Consider the following 20,435-nt stretch of genomic DNA (forward strand, 5'->3'; position numbering starts at 1 on the left):
GTTGTATTGAGTTTTGTATTGAAATAACAACAACTTGTCCATTATCATTATGTAATAATATCACAGTTTATTTATACATTTTTAATGTACAGACTGCAGTAAAGAATAATTATACTAGTATACAGTAATCTGATGTTTAGTATATCCCTTTAGTATATAAAAAATATTCAACATTGTTATTCAGTAAGTATTACTGTACAGACTAGAAAAAAAACCTTGCAAAAACAGTAATATACATAAATACAAAGTATAATAAAAAAGATGCTCTAAGATCTCAATTTAACTCTCCTGAGAGACTGAACTTTGACCTTTTCATAACTATCTTAAGAGTGAGACGCCACATGACGAGACAAGTGGAAGTTTCCGGTCACACTCAGCTGGACTGAGCCAGTGAAGTGTAGATCACAGAGTCGTCGTGCCCACAGGCTCTGGACCTGAGGTGGAAATGATGGTATTTGTTGAATTTTAAGGACTGATGGTGACATGGTGATAATATTACTGCACATAATATCAGTCAGGCTGTAGCTACTATAGAGGTCATGTCCTCTGTAATAATAGGAACTTGTGGGTTTTAATGATCTGAAGAGAAGTTTACATTCTACAACTAGAAAATGCATTTCCTGCTGAAAATGCAAAGAAACGCTGACAGCTGAAATTAATTGCAAAGCATTGCTGAAAATGCAGAAATGTGAAATGACTTGCCTAAAAATGTTTAAGATCAAATGCATTTCACTGCACTGCTGAAAAACCTAGAAGATGAAATGTACAACTGGCAGAGCTGGAAGCTGAACTGCATTAGCTAAAAAATCTAAGAGCTGAAATACATTGCTAGAAAAGCTGAAGCTAAACTGTAATACTGTCAAGAGTGGTTAATTTGAATTTTCCTGAATAGGCAGAAAGAAGAAATGCTTTGTATGTATATCAGACAGATGAACTGCATTGCTGAACACAAAGAGAGAGAGAGAGAGAGAGAGAGAGAGAGAGAGAGAGAGAGAGAGACAGAGACAGAGACAGAGAGAGAGACAGAAAGACAGAAAGACAGACAGAGCAGTATTTGGGTGGAATAAACCTTTAAAACTAAAAGTCCAAACAATACTGGGAATGCTGAATCAGTATTCCCACAATTATACACATATTACGCATGTCATGCTATTTTAAACTAATTCTGATATTTAGAGTGAGCATCTGAAATGACAAAAATGTACAGAAAACATGAATGAATAAATAATTCTAATTCCGAGCAAAATGAGATTTTCTTTATGGTGTTTTCAGACTGAAGATGGAGCTAATTCTGATTCAGTGGTGGTGTAGTTGCATATAAAGTCAATGAAAAGATGCAAGTGATACAATTGTGCTCGGCGGTGCAAATTGGGACAAAGATCAATCATCGAAAACTTGACAATAAAAAGCTGCACTTATCCCAAATGATTTCACTGAGAGAAAGTAAAATTAGGAATGTTTTTTTTTGAATACTTCTTTGGTATGTTAGGTTATAGTAGGAGGGAATTTGCACTCATGACCTCAGATATTGTAAAATCTTACAGTCTTATTTAAAAATGGGGATTTTTTTTATTTTTCTCTGTGAAGGTCAAAGGTCTTGAAGTGTCTTCTTTTGTAACGTAGTTATTTCAGACTGTACAGTAAGAGGTGATTAAAGGCTACTCATACAGTATGAACTTGACTGGACCCACAGTGAGTAATGAGGAGTAGCTACAGGTCAAACTGTGGTCAGTAAACCTACCAGGAGTTGTGTATGAGATGTGGAGGACGGAGGTTTCTGGGTTTAATGGTCACTGTTGAGTAGGTGACCTCGTCTTCATAAGATGTGGCGTCCTGAGGGGAGAGGAGAGGAGTCACTTTAGTCAACATCTGATGGAGATGTTACATTGAACGTTCATGTTGGTGCACCATACTTACATCGGGTTCAGGGTGGGACCTCCTCTGTGAATGAGGAGCGATGTCCTGAGCAAGAGGAGACGACGGCGGCAGCGAGTGGATGTTGTCATAAACTCTGTTAGATGGATCTCCAGACGCTGAAGAGCTTGAGCCTCTCCCACTGAGCCTGAAGTCATACACAGTCTGCTGGAAGGGACACAACAAAAGTCTGCTGAATGATCCCTTTACTTTCTTTTAGTTTTGCACATTGGGAACCTACAAGCATGTTCTTTGGCTCCTCTAAAGTTTCTGGTTTTGCATGTGCAAAATAATGTGAAGAATATTTCATAACAAGGAAACTGAGATATCTCACTTCTTTAAATAATAGTTGAGACTCTGGCTAAAGTACAGAGACTGAACATGCCATTCAAATAGTTGATATTCCTATTTAAATGCATTTTTCTACTAGTTGTGACATTGAGAGGGAATTTAAAATCCCCCCAAATCATTAAAGTTTAATCAGAGTCATTTAATAACTTATATTAAATGTACTCACCTTTTTCTCTGCACGGGTCCTCTGTTTCAGCCTACCAAGACAACAAAAAATAAAATAAAATAAATCAATAAATAAAAACATGAATGTTTCTCCACTCAGAACAGAGCATAATTGTTGCTCAAGTTTTGATGTCACGTTTTTAGAGAAGTTGTTCTGTAATAATGGGAAACCCAGCAGCTTGATACATATTAATATATATATATTCAATATATTAATATACCTTAGGTATGCATACAAACTGAGTATGTGGTTAAAAGTGGCAACAGAGTGGAAATTAAGATGACACACATATAACGCATGCTATCACACATGCAGCCATGACAACATTAAGTGAGACACATCAAAAAGTTACCCAACATGAGTAAAAAGAGAAGGCGAACAGTAAAAACGACTGAATGATGAATGAGTCATTTCCCTCTCTCCATCATTCGTCGACTCACCAGAACAAAATAAGAAGTGTCACAAAAATAGAGACTCCAACTCCAGCTAGGATTGGGAGGGACCGGCGGCCTGAGGAGAAACACACTGTAAGGTTAGATTACTGTTGGTGGAAAAATAAATGCTAAATTAAGATGAACTTTCTAGAAGAACGAAGCAGCGGTAGTAGATGAAGACACAAACCACGGTTCTTTTCCTTCACGGCGAGCAGCACCTCGGTTGAGTTGTTTCCCCCTAGTTGGTTCCCCGCCCGGCAGAGGTAGAGTCCAGCGTGGGACATGTCCACAGAGGGGAGGGACAGCACCTGTCCTGATCCCACCTGCAGCATGGAGCCAGAACTCACCCTGTACCAGGTGTAGCTGTCTGCTGCAGGGTTAGCAGCACTGCTGCAGGTCAGGTTCACACTGCTGCCCTCAACTACATGTGGCGGCTCCACTGAGATGGAAATGTTCTCTGGACCGTCTGAGAATAAAGTACAAACACGTGTTAACAGTTTTATCCCAAAATGAGAGAGGAAATCAAAAGTTCTCATCCCAACTGGTCACAATCTGACGCTTCGTCAGACCCCTCGGCGTCACTTTTTCCGTTGCACTAAACACGTGCTCAACAAGCCTTCAGCATAATTAAACAAAAACACTTGTTTAGGTTTAAGGTAACAAAACCACTTAGTTAGGTTTACTGTAGGAATAAAACGACATGGTTTGGCTTAAAATTACTACGTTTGTGAACACAGGACACGAACAAACAGCTGATCATAAAGTGAACGTGAAACGTAACACACGGGACACAAACGGCGGTCTCCTGGATGAAAGCCCTGTGTTTTTTATTATTAAACCTTTATTTAACCAGGTTAGTCCCATTGAGATTAAGAACCTCTTTTCCAAGGGAGACCTGGCCCAGACAGTCAGCTTAAAGAACACAGAGCTGCAGACAGAGACACAAACAGAGACAAAATACAGTTCACAAACACTAAAAGCACTAACATTTGCATTAAAAGAGAACTATCTAAAGACAAATGGGGGGACAAAAAGGAACTTTTCTGGGAGTCAGCTGTACAACAAGGGGGCTAAAAACATTGGCACGCCGTAGAGTCTGCTTCTAAAGCCTTCATTTTAGATTTAAGAATGTTTAATGATACCAGCTCCTTGATTTCCAAGTCGTTTTGGAGCAAATTAACAGGCTGAGGGTGCACAATATGCACTGTCCAATATGTTTGTTGGACCCATTCACCTCCCTGTGCGTCTCGTTCGCTCATCACAGCACTTTCTCTGTATTTACTGTTGCCCCAGATGGGTTTACGTTTTAGTTAATGGAAAGCTTTGTGCGTCAAGAAATGTGCCTTGTACGACGGTATCGAACGCCGATGGTCGTGACAAAGCAAAGCGCTGGTATTTGACGCTCTGGGAATGAGAGTCTCACACTAGTAGAGTAGAAGGTAATCTACAACAGCAGTAGTTCCCCACCTGGGGGATAAATGTGAGGGGTCACACAACGATTAAAGGAATTATAATGACAACTGAAGGGCTAAAAAAGAAAATATATTCCATTATACACAAATTTGCCTTTATTTTTTCAGACTTTTCTCTTATTTTTGCATTTTTCTTTGGAAATACTGGACAAGTTCACCTCTCCAGGCCTCTAAAAATGCTTCAAATGAAACAATCTAAGACAGAAAAAAATCCTTCTTTGGTTGAACTGCTCCTTACTAAGACCATAACCTGTGGTGAAGGGTCACACATGCTTCATTTTAAGGGGTCACAAGACTGAAAGGTCAGGAACCAATGCAGTAGAGTTCACTCAGTAGACTGTTAAGATATCTCAGTCTTCTTGACTGAATTTTCTCCAAAAGTGTCAGACTTGTGTCTCTGTCCCTCCTCTATAGACACATTTATAGTTCTCCATAAATCAAATCATTGCTATTTTTCATCTGTCCTCGGACTTTCCCTCCTTTCTCCCCGTCACCTGACTGCCGCGCCCATCCGCACACCTGTTCCCACTTCCCTCATCAGCTCTGCCTCACCCTCCTCCTCACCTGCAGATCATTCCCTCGTTCAGCCTCTCTCCACATATCAGCTCCTCCTCTCTCCCTGAACCTTTCACACATCCTGAGAGCAGACAGAGACACACTGATGGAATTTGTGATATAGGGTCATCGGCAGTTTCCTGCTGTGAACTGACTGACTGTTGGTTGACATTGAATTTCTCCTGTTTTCAAGGGTGAATTTCTGACACCCCTTGAACGTAACATGAGAACTGTGTGTGTCTTAATGGTGTGTGCTTCTATCCACATCAACACAGTTTCTGTAACAAGACATTTGAAACCATCTCAGCATCCTTACACTGGACATCCAGGTGAACCTCAGTAGAGTTAATCAGGTCGACGCCCCCCCGGCTGATGTTATTCCAGGCCTGACAGTAGTACGGTCCACTGTGTCTGGGCTGGACGGCAGAGATGGTGTGATTCTGTCCTGAACTGATGAAGCGTCCGTCTTTATACAGGTTGTATCCACTGTGGGTCACAGGAGGGTTGGCATCACTGCTGCAGGTCAAAGTCACCGGACTTCCTTTGACGACTGACGGACTCACTGACAACGTGACTTTGCTGGGAGCATCTGATTGAGAGAAGAGCAGGATGTTAACAAACAAACCTCGATCATTATCAGTGGATCACAATGAATAGTAGAGTTTACTTGGAAAATAAAGATACAAGGATGTCACTCCATGAAGCAAGAATGACATTAAAAGATATTTCTTATAATTTGACTCTAGTTGGAGGTTAATGCACCAAAAGCAAATGTTTCTGTCATCATTCATCTACACAGCCAAAACATCAGAGTGTTTAGGGTGACTTTTAGGCTTCAAAATAACTGAGAAACAGGAACATTTCATAACAACTTTGATTTTTTTTGTAGTGTTATTCATATACTTACATTGAACATTCAGAGCCACGGAGGCAGATCTGACCGTCTCTTGTTCTAGGACGGCACAGTGGTACCTCCCAGTATCCTCTCTGCCGGCCTGGAAGACTGGCTTTGGTACCCGTTGTCCATCTCTGAACCAGACGATGTTTATAGGCGTAGGACAACCTGACACACAGTCCAGACTGACATCGTCTCCCTCTGTCACAGCGCTCGGCTGGACAGCAGCGGTCAACTCTGATTCAGAAACAGGAGTTGATTAATTTCACTAAAACATATTTAATTCATGAGGAATTCACCATTATTTAGTTATTACCTCTTACGGACAGATGAGCAGGTATTTGACTTCTCCATCTGTTGAGTGTCGTCACAAAATGAAAGAAGTATTCTCCTTCATCGGTGTGTTGGACATCGTTGACCAGCAGATTACAGTCGCTCCAGTAGTTGCCCACATATTTAAAGTGGTGTGGGGGTGAAGGGAGCTGTGAGAGGAGAAACTTCTCCCATTCGCCAGACACATACAGGGCTTTAGACCAGCCGGCTGAGGTCACAATATGACCTAAAGGATAGTCATACTGGCACTTAATAACTACTGATGTCCCTCTCAGAGCACACTGATCCTTGAGGGTCACCCTCCAGGATCCGCTCCACACACCTTTGGGCAAAAATAAAAAAAGACACTATCAAATTGTTAAATGTTAGATTTAGCTGTAGCTATTTATCCCCACTGTATTTGGTCATAAGATCCATAAAATACCCAAATTAGATGGTATGAAATGTATTAAAAGTCAGTTGTATAATCATTTTATTGCAGTTTTTCTATACATTAATTTAAAGAATATGTTTCCTTACCTGGCATTATTACCAGAATAATCACAATCAAACTCTCCATTGTTAAATTCAACCTGCAACATCAGGACTTAGATTAATATTCAGTCTGTTTACAGCAGAGAACAATGTCAAAGACACATTTTATGTAAATTAAAGTTAATTGTACTCACCAACACCAACTAAAGCGTGCTGACTTATTGTGGATTTTGTGGAGTGAAAAGCAGAAGTGGGAGGGTGTCCCCTCCCTGCTTCCTCTCATCACATCGTCATCACATTCACAGTGCTCGTTATATGAAGTTAGAAAGCCTCATATACAGTAATAGGACCTGGATCTGAACACACATAGACAGTACTGTACACTACATGCTCAGGATCCAGCAGAGCACACAGCCGTCACCCTGCAAAGCAGCACCTGCAGTTTCCTCTCGCCATGTGTCTTCAAATGTCCCCGGGTGTCTGAAGGACATGAATGATGGGCATCAAACATATTGTACTGCCATGTGAGTCAAATAGTGACTTAATAGTGTGATGGTGCAATGAAACATTAAATGCAAAGGATAGATGGTTTCATCCTGAAGTGTAGATGGCCTGTTCGGCGACAAATACCGCCGCTTTGTCACGGCCGTCGGCGTTCGATACTGCTGCGAAGGTGCCTTTTGTGGTTGATGTATGATAGAGAGCGAAAGAGACATACATTAGGTGGATGGGTCCAATAAACACAAGGCTTTCATCCAGGAGACCGTGTTTGTATCCCGTGCGTCACGTTTCACTTTACGATCAGCTGTTCGTTGATGTCCCGTGTTCACAACGTCAAGTCACATTTTTACTATACAAATGCAGTCATATTAAGCCCAATTATGTTGTTTTTTCCTAAACCTAGCTAAGCGGCTCTGTTGCCTGAACCTAAGCGTGTTTTTGTTTGTCTTTTAACATTTGTACTTCAAGGTTTCACCTCTTTTACCCCTTTATTTAAGTGTTTTTTTTAAAGTGTTTTTAAGTGGTTTTTTTTAGTCTGTGATGATGTATGTGTATATTGTGTTATGTGATGAGCTGTTGTTGTTATTGCTACTGCAGCAAAACCAATTGCCTCTCGGGAACAAATAAAGGTGTTGAATCTTAATTCACAACATTAAGCACGTGTTACTGCGACCAAAAAGTGATGCCGAGGGTTCTGACGAAGCGTCAGTATGTGATGAGTTGGTGTTGCGATGGCTCCTCGGACCTCCACAGGATTTGTGTGTTTGAGCTCCTTACAGGCTGAATGTCCATGTGAGGAAGATCCGTAGGAATTATATTCCTTATATCTTGCACCTTCAAGCAAACTCTACTGGGTGTGACTGCTTTGTGATCTGACTGCAGGGATTTATAAACTCAGTTTCTTAAAACTCTCTTAAATCTCCTGTTTGTCTTAGGACACGGTGGGGGTTTAGAGGTCAGCTCCACTGAAGGGTTCTTAGTTGAAAGCCAGTTTTAATCTGGTACACAGGGATCAAAACAGAAAACATGTGGCCGACATGTCACAAACAGCTGGTACCACATCGTCATCGCCAGCATGGTCTGTCCTTGTCCACAGGGGGGTGTTACTGGACCGTGCACCCGACAATGCAAATCACTGGAGGGTTACAATAAGAAACTTATTATTATTTGACCATGCCTCTTTGATCTAAACGTTGCTTTTATAAATGAAATTGCTTGGAGCTATCAGTGTCAGTAAAGTGTGCAGGTTTTTCGTCTGTTTTTTGCCTCTAATATCATGAACCATTAGTGTAGACTTTTTATTGTCTTGTCATAACTTTAAGCACATTACCCCAACCAAATATGTCTACTGCAGTTCCATTTCAAGAGAGGAAATGTCACAATAAGTACATGATATATGCACTATTATTGCACCAAACATTTCCTCTTGCAGCACCAAGTGGGTTAGAGAGCAAGATCTCAGGAATAAAAGTTATTGCTTTAGTACAGACTGTGATGTTGAGTGATATGTAATGCAAGAAGAAGTGAAAAAGTTGTGAAAGAAAAAATAGTGCAATCCACTGTCCCACATTTGTAATCAGAATGGATGAAAGAGTTAATCAAACAAGCAGAATGAATATATATTTTTGTGGGAGTAAACTTCTTTGCAACAGATTTATTTTCATTATAAACTGGTTCAGACCCCAGAATGCTCCCACATTTCTTCTTAGTGTTACATTCAAAGATGAGCCAGAAGTATTACAGTGTATTTCTTTTTTCAGTTTTAAATGATGGTGTGGTGAAAGCCCCTAGATGACAGCTTAGGAACATTTAGGGCAACAACACTGCTGCCTGCAAGCTGCTCTCTGGAGATATTTTGTTCTCAGTGGCATCTTTCTATTTCTGATAGAACACAAGTGTCAACCAGCAGGAAAAAGACATCTAAATTATGCCAATATAGATTTTAATCTATGTCTTTTAAATATGCCTACTTACTGTAGAAATATTGAGAAAGGAGACTTCTTTGTTCAGAAGTGACATGCTGAGAGGATTTTTCCATTTTTAAAAGTAAGTATATAGTATTAACTCCAGCAACAGCTTTAAATGTGATGTGATGTGTACAAATACTGCACATGTTAACAGTTTTTTTTCCAAAATGAGCGAGAAATCAAAAGTGCCCTCATAGTAGAGAAAAAGATAATCTACAACAGAAGTGGTTCCCTACCTGGGGAATGAATGTGAGGGGTCACACAACGATTAAAGGAATTAAAATAACTGAAGGACTAAAAGGGAAAAATAAATATTTTCTGTTATACACAAATTTTCCTTTTTTTTCCCATATTTTTCTTGTTTTTTTCTTTTTTCTTTGGAAATACTGGATATATTCACCTCTCCAGGCAATCCAAACAATCTACGATGGAAAAAAATCTTCTTTGGTTGAACTGCTCCTAACTAAGGCCATAACCTGTGGTGAAGGGTCACACATGCCTCATTTGAAGGGGTCACAAGACTAAAAGGTCAGGAACCAATGCAGAACAAAGCACTCATTAGACTGTAATAATTAGTACAATTATTAATGATTATGCACTTGTTAAGATATCTTATAGACTGAATTTTCTCCAAAAGTGTCACACTTGTGTCTCTATTTCCCTCCTCTATAGACACATTTCTAGTTCTCAATGAATCAAATCATTGCTATTTTTCATCTGTCCTCGGACTTTCCCTCCTTTCTCCCTGTCACCTGACTGCCGCGCCCATCCACACACCTGTTCCCACTTCCCTCATCAGCTCTGCCTCACCCTCCTCCTCACCCGCAGATCATTCAGTCAGCCTTTCTCCACATATCAGCTCCTCCTCTCTCCCTGAACCTTTCACACATCCTGATAGCAGATGGACAGACAGACACACTGCAGCAATATTAAAACGGGAAAAGACAAAAGAAAAGAGTTAGCAGGAGATTTTTCTTTAAATTTGACACACAAATTAGTAGAGTGTATTTACCACAGAATACAAACAAAGTGCATGCTGCTGTTTTTGATAACGTCTTTATTGCCACAGTGTTTTTCTTTTGTTAGCAGTGCTTGCTAAATAACCAAACATGGTTCACTGTCAGGACTCCAAGTGTCATTTTACATCTTCAGCATACCAAAACAGACCAGTTGCACTGAAATGAAAGAAGATATTGAGTTAACAACAAGTTTGGTTGATTTGAATGAGTGTATGATGCTTTTCACAAAGACTGAAACAAAGAGAGAAAACAAAAATCAGATTTTCTTAATGAGCAGAGCTGTTAATTGTTTGTGAGCTGCAACCATTGCAACATACGTTCAAGCAACAGGACTTTGTTAGTTTTATTTTTCTTCAGTGTAACAAACTACAACATGTAATTTTTTATTGCATTACTGCTGGCTTTGCTTACTCTATGTAAAAATGGAAAGATTGATTAAATGGAAGTTATATCAACTGAATAAATGTTGCAGCCTCAGCAATCAAAATAAGCCTGTAAATTCATGTGTCAAATATTACATATTCTTTATTCTTTATTAGATGTCAAATCATTTTCTAAAGGTTTCTTCCACTAATATGTCTTTGAGCGTCATTTTTATTGGAGACAATTATGTTTGAATACAAATCACTTTTCAGTGGTGAGAGGATGCACATGATGCTGTAGCATCATCTATTTACTTGTATTTCAGTGTCAGCTATCAACTCAAGAGCAACAGTAGATAGAACCTGTACTGTGGGTATGGATGCAAGCACATGGCCAACATGGTGAATGCTAGTTTTCCTTTTGTTTTGTAATAGTTTTGAAGCATTTCTGCTTCATCAGGCAGCATACAGTGGTGCAGTAAGATGCATAGAAAACAAAGGGAAAGACATGCAACACGGTTTAGGAGCTGGACTCCCAGACAGCACCCGGACCACATGTCGTCCTCGTGGTCTGGTAAAGTCTGGTAGAGTCCGCAAAGACACGTCTGACCCAGAACAGCGGACAGTAAGGCATCGTCACTAGGAGTCGTTTCCTGTCCTACAGTGTGAATGGAAGTAAAGCGACTGGTTCACATGAGGAGGGTTGATGAGTTGTTCACCTGAGGAAGGAGATGGAAAAGGACAGTAGTGGACAGTAGAAACATGAGTTAACTTAATAGAAAACATTTCTTTCAGGGGTTTAAATTGTGTTTGTTGCACCACCGAGACTCTTCATATTTGGTACATTATTAAGATAAACTAATAAACTCTTCTTTTTTCTTCCAGAGGCACAACTTCACTGAATTTTTGTAAAACTTCATCAATTTCTGACTGTATGTGGGGTGATCATAGTACTGACATTCCCATGTATATAATCTATAAAGTTATGTAAGTAAAAAATACACAAAAAGAAAAAAACTAACATGGACACAAGTGTACCTCTGAGGTTTGTAAAGTGTCATATACCTGATTTACCTGTTCTCCTGCCGGTCAGTGGCGAGGCTGGTGCAGTAAAGTGTAAACAACTTTGGAGGAATCCTTCGGCTTTTTGTCGCCCCCCAGTGGCAGGTTGTGGACCTGCACCTGATCCACACTGAACCCAACAGAAACAACAAACAGTCAACCATATGAGTTCATCTGGACATCTGACTATGATCATAAAAGCAGCTCCTCATTCTGCTCCAGAACCATTAAAACATGTTTTTAATGTCCAAAGAAACTGGGATGAGAAATGTATTGTCCTCTCATAAACGGGAGGACGGTGTTGGATATCACAGAAGGAAAGAGAGGAGAGACAAGGAGAGGAAAGTGTAAGGAGACGAGAGAGAAGGCGATGACAGGAAGATAAAGAAGAAAGCAACTTGGTTGTAAAATAAAATGCAAGACATGAAACAGTAGATCACTGCTGTGGTCAACAGATGGTGTAAATGACGGAGTGAAAAGAGGAAGATGGAGACAGAGGGAGAGTGAAATAGACAGAGATGTGGTTCAGAGGACAGAGATGGAGGAGGACGGTATGTACCTGGACAACTTGGAGTAGTGGACAGTGATGTAGTTGGGGGCGGGGCTGGGAGTTTCTACTTCTGTGATTGGTGGAGCATCCTTCAGAGGAACGATGGCGGGGTGGGCGCTGTCACTCAAGTCCTCTGGCTCCTCCTGCACGCACACACACACACACACACACACACACACACACATCGACATTTGTTTTGGGATAATTCTTAATTGTCATTATTTTCTAGAGGTATTTTGTGTACTGGGTTGTGTACCGGTATGTCGGACATCTTGCCCTTTCTCACTGGAAAGGTCTGTTGGGCTGACTCATAGAACATGGTGTCAGCTGTCACTGATGGACGCTGGGGTCACACACACACACACACACACACAGAACAAGACAAAGAGTAAAACTGAGGGTTGTTTTTTTGTCTTTAACAGAGAGAACTGCATTGTGGGATGTTGCATCAAGTATGAAAAGCATGTTTTTAAACTGTCGGCTACAGGATAAACAAAAAATTAAGATTCAGTTTAAAACAAATGATTAATATTAGTAATAATATATAATAAGTACTGTACCTTGTTTGCTACCTCTCCTGACTCCATGTCCACTCTGTGCATGTTCTTACTGTGAAGACACAGGAACAATAATATCAAACCATGACCAAGTGACGACTGCTACCGCAAAAGTAATGCAAACAAACCATGAAATCCTTTTTAAATCATGTGGTAGAGTGCAGAAATAGCAGTGAGTAAACAGCAGTGTACTTCCTGTCACCTGATCATAATGGCCACTGTGAGAGTGATGAGTCCAGCAGACACCCCTACAGCTGACGCCAACGCAATGACCTTAAGACGACCTGCCAGCGGGAGGATGATAATAGAGGTTATCAACATGACTAGAAACGAGAAGAAAGAAAGGAAGGATGAATAAAAATAGAAGTGATATATCGTCTAGACTCGAGACTTGTGTTTCCAGTTGTGATTTCCAAACCCAACTCCACTTCTTCAGCTGTCTAGACTCAAATAGTAGTTTTCCACAACACCTCATCAGCCCTCATAGAGAGAGGGCTTTACATGACTCACCATGACTCATAGAAAAACAGTCAGAAAACCATGCACAAGACCATACACAACGCAGACTGGAGCCCGGACCTCATGCTGCGATAATGGCAGCAAGGTTTCATCACCCGTCGTTTCAAACACACAGAATCCAAACAGCCCTCAGAGAAATCAACTCATTCTCTGAGATAATCAGAAACATAGATGTAAAAATGGGACGTGGGTGTTTCACTAAGCTTATCAGAGACACCTCATCTCTTCCATTGCACTTCTTAAAGTGACAACGGCGTGCACAATGACTCAGAGCGTACACGACCAGTACAGTAGAAGCAGGGGAGTGTCAGTGGAGATGAACCACTGAAGGCCTTCACAACTCATGAAAATCACCACATAAATAACATTTCTTTGTCTCAAAGGTTGCTATGAAATGAAAGAGCTCTCAGAGTGTACCTGTAGTGTTGGGAAGCTATTTAGGAAAAATCTTCTAGGGAGAACATGAGAGTCTAGCTCTGCTAGTGGCTACGTCAGGCTGTATTTAGGCTGTATTTAGGCCCAGTTATATGCGCAGTACCGATCGGGGTGTGGGGGGGTGGGGGGTGGGCTGGAGCCGCTGTATCGTGGTCCCGCCCACTTACCCGTCCGAGCCAATCACAAGTCGAGCACAAACACAACAACTAACCATAAAATCTCTATAACTACATTTATGATCAAATTGACACGTTCTATTACACAGACTGGTGACGATTATGGAAAGTTAAAGTTACATCTCCTCTGTAGTATATTTCCCGAGCCTCCGGCTGCAACTACTTCACTCAGAGCAGCTGTCAATCACAGCTGTCAATCATGACGTCTCACCCCCTTTTTCTTTTAAAAACTAATTAAAACCAAACTTATCTGAAAAATGAACACTTGAACAAACATCAGCATGATAGGAGCTACCTAAATGACAGCAAGAATCTTTAGGAAAAATTTATTTATCGTGGACCTTTTAGTTTGGCCCATGTCCCATCTGCTAACATGGAGGGGGCGGGGTTTATGACCTATACTGCAGCCAGCCACCGGGGGGCGATCCAGATGTTTTGGCTTCAGTTTTGGGGAGCTGTCGTCCATCTGTATATACAGTCTATGGTATAAACCAAAGTACTTCGACAAATTCAAAATTTGACCTGATGATGACTTTCAAATTATATCAGTTTGTCCTGGGGGGCGGGGGGCAAAACCACAAATGTGAACCTCTTGGTGGCGCTAGATGAAAAGTCAGAGGAGGATATATCCTCTTGAGAACATGGATGTCTGAAAAGAATGACATGGCAATCTGTCTGATAGTTGCTGACTTATATTTCACTGTATAAATATACTAACAAACACTAAATGCTTTCTTTTTGCTTTAAACACACGGACAGACAAGATAAGGACAAAGACAAGTGTCGGTTCATGAATGATTACGTACCTCTGACTCGTACAGTGAGGACAGGAGAGCTGTGGGCTCCGATTCGGTTCCTGGCCTCGCAGTAGTACTGGCCACTCTCTCTGGGGCCGACCTCTGAGAAGGTGAAGACGGGACCGGACCTGCTGCCCCACGCTGCTCGGAGCACAGAACGAGAAGAAGATTCAGAGAGTGTTGGAGGACCCAAACCAACAGACAGTCCGGAGGCTCACAGAGCATAAAGACACCTTACTGACTACTAACATTTAGCACAGCTTATAGAGTTGATGATAATGTTAACCTTGAGCGGAACCACATTTTTACGATGCTAACATTGTACAGAGCCCCCGTCCAGAGCTAAGCGGTGCCACGTGAAGTTGTCCACTGCCGGGTTGGCCTGACTGCTGCAGGTCAAGGTCAAAGGTCGGCCGGCGTCCACCACGCTGGAGGGACGAGCCAGAACTGAGGTGTTCTTAGGAGGGTCTGCAGAGAGAGGAAGAGAAGGATAGACACACAGGGTTAAGGAAGGTTGTTGTCATGTGAATTATGTTCTGCAAAGAGACGGATGTGTCAGCATGTCCTCAGATAAATATTTATAACAAACCTAAACCCGGAAAAAAAGACACAGCCACTACTTACAGAGTATAGTGAGTGTAGCAACAGGGGAGGTTTGGTATCCTAACCGGTTCCACGCTGTGCAGTAGTACTGACCAGCCAGGTGAGCACGCACTGAGGGGAACGTCAGGTTCTGGAAGGTTCCTTTAGCCAACACCTGGTCGCCTAGGATACGATACCAAGCATACCTGCAGGAGGGAGGACGGTGAAGATGATGATGATGATGATGATGATGAAAATGATTGTAGGACTGAGCAATATGCAATAATATAATCTTTGGTCCTTGATGATTCGATTATATAACACTGGGTTTTATATACAGTAGGTGAATATTTATCAATATTGAAATAGTTTTTGTCCATGTTGCCCAGTCTATTCACAACACCGTGAAGAAAAGTGAAAGTCTGATAATGACAAATGCAAAAATCATGATAGTGATGACAAAAACAGCAAAAAAAACGCATCACCATCATGTATTAGTTGGTAGAAACTGATGAATCTGGAGGAGTGGTATTGAAGTATTTGTCATACCTGCTGGCAGGAGGGTGGGCGTGGCTGACACAGCTCAGGTTTACAGATGAGCCCTCTCTGATGTCAGCCGGTGGACTCACCAGCACACGCGTGTTCTTTGGAGAGTCTAAACAGGAGCATCGTTTCTGTCATGTTCATGTTTTGATCCATTTAACTGACCAAGAGCTTATCAATAAAGAATGTGGAAAGAAACGGAGGCAGCACCGAACGTGCTGAGTGGCCGATAACGTCCACCAATCACAAGCGAAACTAGTTGATATGACATATACTGTAGATACAGTCTGCAGACTTTTTATTTTTTGGTATTAAAGGCAGTAGAGTTTGTCTCACTTCCTACTGAATCCACATGACAGAAGATTACTACAGTATTATGTCTAGAGTTTAAAATAGAGCTGTTGACTAATCAGTGTAACCCAGACTAACCTCTAACAGATTTACACAACAGGACCTAAGATAGAAACATACAACCTCACTTAATATGGGTTCACAAAGGTTTTTGAATTCTGATCTGAGAATTTAGTTTTGATTCTGAACTGCAAACACGCCCTGCCTGTGGTAACAATGCAAACATCCAACAAACTTACAAGTGACGTTGAGTAGCAGTGGTTTGGATCGGTCTGTTCCCAGAGAGTTGCGTGCTACACAGAAGTACTCTCCTCTGTCGGTGTACTTGAGGTGGGACAGGCGGAGCTGAGGCCTAAAACTGTCTGGGATGCTGCCGCTGTCCATGTCTGGAGAAGAGATAAAGATACACAGATTAGTGCACACATGAATTCACATTACGAGCACAATCTTAAGTACTATGAAATATAACGTTTTATTTCCTGCAATTCTAGAGGGAAACTTCAAAGACTTCAGCTGTTCATGAATGTCCAAAGAGAACTGGATCCTACTCTGCTTCAACAAATCATTTAGAGACCTTCACTTGTCCAACTGCACAGCATACATCCCTGTCATCAAAGACTTAGCTCATATCCACGACACAGAACAGTAAGCGTCCTGTCATCATTGGTGAAAATACCACGGCAACATGCTGTCCTGTACCTTTGAACCAGGCAAAGCTCTCTACAGGTGGAGCAGCGTCACTACTGCAGGTGAGAGTGACCGACGCCCCCTCTGACACCTCCCCTACTGGGACGACTGCTATGGAGGTGGACCGTGGACCGTCTGCAGGGGAAGAGGGTGTGAACAGGAGGAAGAAATGGGGACAAAGAGGACAGAAAAAAAGGGAGAGATGAAATAATGCAAAATGTAAGAGCAGTTTACACTTTATTAAACGTAGTTCCATAATTTCACCTTCATCAGGGCCAATAGCAGGTGGGTACTGATCATTTTTCCACAACAGAATTGTTAAAATACATTTATCTACTTGTGTTCTCTGTTGTGTCCCAAAAATAACACAATACTTGTATGGGACTGGTTCCAGATGCTCCCTCTGAAAGCATGTTTAGATGAGAGCAGGTATTGTGAGATGTGTTTTTGATTGGGATTACTCACGTCCCAGATCCAGCGAGAGCGATGGTGACTGTACGTTCTGAGGTGGGATTGGTCGACAGGTGTACCCTCCAGTATGTTGCCGATCAAAGCGGTTGATTATCATCCATTTCTCATAGGAGCCCAGGTTTAGTCCGTTCCTGTGTGCAGAGCATCATATCATAACTACAATAGATGCTGTGAACCACTGTCTGGGGGATCGATGTACAATAACACACCTGTACAGCGCGAGGCTCCTTCCTGGAGCAGCACATCCTCTGGCCTGGCAGCCCACAAACACTGTCTCTCCGATGCCAAACATGTTGGCAGGTCTTGCTGGATGCACCTCGACCTGGAGGTCTGAAATACACACAGACATTCACACACATGCACAAAAACCACTGAGTCCAGCTCAGCGTTCGTTTGCATGAACCTACCTGTTACATCGAGGGTGATGGTGTTAGGGGAGGTCCACCTCCCCAGCGGTTGGTCTGTCTCAAACCTGAAGTGGTACTGGCCCGCATCACTCAGCTTCACAACACGGATCTGGACTGAACAGCTGTAGTAGCTGCCCCCGATGTAGCTGCAACCCACGGTTCATTTGTCATATGTTTCACATTTACAGCGTGTCATCTTTTTAAAAAGAGTGTTTCTCCTACCGGGTGCGTCCGCGGTACGACAGGCTGATCTCGTTGGGGTCAGTGTGGTGAGTGAACTCCCTGCGACCTTCTGCAGACACACGGAACCACATGACCCGCTTCACAGTGTGACCTGTTGAGTTAAAGAAAACAACACAAACAATCATGGAGGAGGAAAAAGGTAGCAACATATAATAAGGCTTTAAAAGGATAGTTTAGGTGTTTCTCAGTGGGGATGTATGAGCTACTTATCCATAGTAGGTGTATTACCTACAGTAGATGACGGTCAGCACGCCCCCAGTTTGGAGAAGCAGACAGGAGCGCCGGCACCAGAGCAGTACAGTGATGTGGACGGGGCCGGCAGAAAAACGTATTTTAGCCACCTAAAAGAAACGTTCGCCTAAGAAAATTGATATCCGTATAAGTGTACGATATATTTAGAATAATTTCTGAAGGCGAACTGAACCGAAAGTGAAACATATCTATACAGTTTTTGTCATCTGAGCCTGCTGGCCCTGAAGAGAGCATAGATAAGTTTGACTTTCAGTTCAGTTCAGTTCCATGTCAGAAAGGAGAAGGAAAGGGCTGTCTGACAGCAAGATAAAGCAGTGAAAATATTCTAAATATAGCGTACACTTAAACCAATATACATTTTTTTTAGGTGGGCCTTTCTTTTAGGTGGCTAAAATAAGTTTTTCTGCTGTCACCGTCTACAGCAGTATATTGGTTTGCTCCGGTGTCGGTGCTCCTGGTCTGTTTCTCCAAACTAGGGGGCGCGCCGACCATCATCTATTGTAAATAATACACCTGTTATGGACCGCAACCCCACTTCAACACACCTAAACTATCCCTTTAAGGTTTTAAGCTCACCTCAGTTGCTTGGAACTTGGACACATGTAGCATCCAGAGCATTTTATGGCTTCATAAATCATCATAGATATTTGAAAATAAAAACAAATACAAAAATGAATAGATAAAATAGAACTAGAGAAGGTTTATATATATATGGATTAGATACCTGATGGGTAGTCATAACGGCAGGGCAGAGTGACAGTTGTTCCTGCCCACACACAGATCTGACTCCTAGAAAATGACACACTCCACCTGCTCTGGATACCTGTAGGACAATTTAATACCACAAACATGTAAAAATCATAAACAGCAAGAAATGCAAACGCTACAAGTATATACACACATGCACAGTTAAAAGGAGGCACACTAAAATACACACCTAAAAACTTCTGCAAATCACACCAGGCTGATACAGTAGATGAAGAACGTCTCTAACTGTCTCTACATCTGCTCTCGTGATTTTATGAAGCATCTACTGGCTGTCACATCCACAAAATATATGCTTGCCATATAAAATAAGCTACCAAAGTCTTAGGGAATACATACTTGAAGACTAAAAGAGGTGTAAATTTCAACTGGCCACAAGTAAAAGTTTTCCTTCAGTGTGGCTCCTCAGAGAAAGACTTGTCAAACCACAGCTCTGATCCGCTCAGAGAGTGACACATAAAAATGTGAGGCAGTGAAAACGAGCCTCGGTGTGCAGCCGTGGTGTCATCCTGTGCTGCTAACTGCCTGCCTGGCTGACTACCTTGCACAAAAGACAATCAATACTTATAAATAACTTGAGCGTAAAGGCAAGGGCACCTGGCTGCAGGACCTTAGGTGCATAATGGATCCTATAAGTCAGTCATTCATCTTTCAACTGTTGTTTTAAAGCATGTGTGACACATTTATGGTATAATCTAGAATACAGTACAAATATCTGACAATTAAGTTCATCTCTCATCCCCATAAGTAATAAGAATATACTTATTAAAGCCTTGTTCAGTTCAGTTTTACACCTCATGATGAAAAATAAAGTTTCTGATGTGTTTGTTGTGTTTTTTTCGTCTTACCTGGTAAAGCTGAAAGGATGGTGCCCAGAACTAACGCACCTGCCAACATCTCCGCTGACACGAGCTCTGTAATGTTACCGGAGAAGGAAGAAGAGCACAGGGAGACAGAGAGGTGAACAAAACATTTATCAAAAAAACACCACCATCTAGATGAGTAAATGTGAAGCACTCACCCCTTAAAGTATCTTCATTCAGCTCAGTCAGTCAGACAGAACGAGGTCTGAGGGATGCATGCAGTGATGGAGGTGAGCTGTCTGAGGGATGTGTGCAGTGATGGAGGTGAGCTGTCAGAGTGATGGTGATCAGAATCAGGCGGTAGGAGACAGGAGGAGGAGTGGAACTGGCAGATGGCGGAGGATGAGGAAGAGGAAGTAACTTCAGCTACCGTCCTTTATTCCATCTTTTAAACTTTCAACTGTTTCTATTTTCATTCTGTTTTCCACTTCTCCTCTTAAGACAGTCTCTTAAGGTCAATGATGCGATGACTCTGGTTTCCTGCTTTGTGTTATTGTGACAATGTGACATCCTTGTGATCATGTCACTTTCACAACATTATTTTGTAATAAGTATTTTATTTATTTTTTATATACATATTGTCACATTTGGTCAACAAATCAAATGACTCCTATATATGCACAATAATAATATGCAAAATAATAATCTAACAACAGATAAAATATATGCAAAATAAAATTAATAATAATAATAAATACAAAATAAAATACAAAAAAAAACACAAGTCAAATA

At 41.5% G+C, this 20,435-nt stretch overlaps 2 protein-coding genes across 4 annotated transcripts; both read right to left on the reverse strand.

Annotated features, from left to right (window-relative positions):
- Positions 1-8: 8 nt before the first annotated feature.
- On the reverse strand, positions 9-6,824 carry LOC119497284 (B-cell receptor CD22-like). The gene is made up of 11 exons (XM_037785291.1): positions 6,789-6,824; positions 6,640-6,692; positions 6,104-6,442; positions 5,800-6,024; positions 5,209-5,481; positions 3,053-3,331; positions 2,872-2,941; positions 2,432-2,462; positions 1,918-2,082; positions 1,742-1,833; positions 9-434 (listed from the first exon to the last, which is right to left on the reverse strand). The coding sequence occupies exons 2-11, from the start codon at positions 6,677-6,679 to the stop codon at positions 374-376; spliced, it is 1,575 nt and encodes a 524-aa protein (XP_037641219.1). The 5' UTR covers positions 6,680-6,692; positions 6,789-6,824; the 3' UTR covers positions 9-373.
- A 3,278-nt stretch (positions 6,825-10,102) lies between these two features.
- si:dkey-33i11.1 (sialoadhesin) lies at positions 10,103-20,051 on the reverse strand. 3 transcript variants are annotated; one of them, XM_037783827.1, is made up of 19 exons: positions 19,862-20,051; positions 19,689-19,754; positions 18,800-18,898; positions 17,803-17,914; positions 17,581-17,726; positions 17,383-17,503; positions 17,168-17,304; positions 16,715-16,837; positions 16,255-16,401; positions 15,671-15,776; positions 15,164-15,327; positions 14,858-15,007; positions 14,549-14,683; positions 12,815-12,896; positions 12,616-12,664; positions 12,312-12,398; positions 12,065-12,198; positions 11,509-11,635; positions 10,103-11,162 (listed from the first exon to the last, which is right to left on the reverse strand). In XM_037783827.1, exons 2-18 carry the CDS (start codon positions 19,735-19,737, stop codon positions 11,533-11,535), a joined length of 1,944 nt encoding a protein of 647 aa, XP_037639755.1. In that variant the 5' UTR covers positions 19,738-19,754; positions 19,862-20,051; the 3' UTR covers positions 10,103-11,162; positions 11,509-11,532. The 3 variants fall into 3 exon arrangements, with proteins under 3 accessions (XP_037639755.1, XP_037639754.1, XP_037639756.1); XM_037783826.1 differs by having other exon boundaries at positions 11,518-11,635; positions 19,862-20,050; XM_037783828.1 differs by having other exon boundaries at positions 11,518-11,635; positions 14,549-14,680; positions 19,862-20,049.
- Positions 20,052-20,435: the final 384 nt, after the last annotated feature.

This window comes from Sebastes umbrosus, chromosome 11 (genome assembly GCF_015220745.1).
Source record: "Sebastes umbrosus isolate fSebUmb1 chromosome 11, fSebUmb1.pri, whole genome shotgun sequence".
In the NCBI taxonomy this organism is placed as follows: Eukaryota; Metazoa; Chordata; class Actinopteri; order Perciformes; family Sebastidae; genus Sebastes; species Sebastes umbrosus.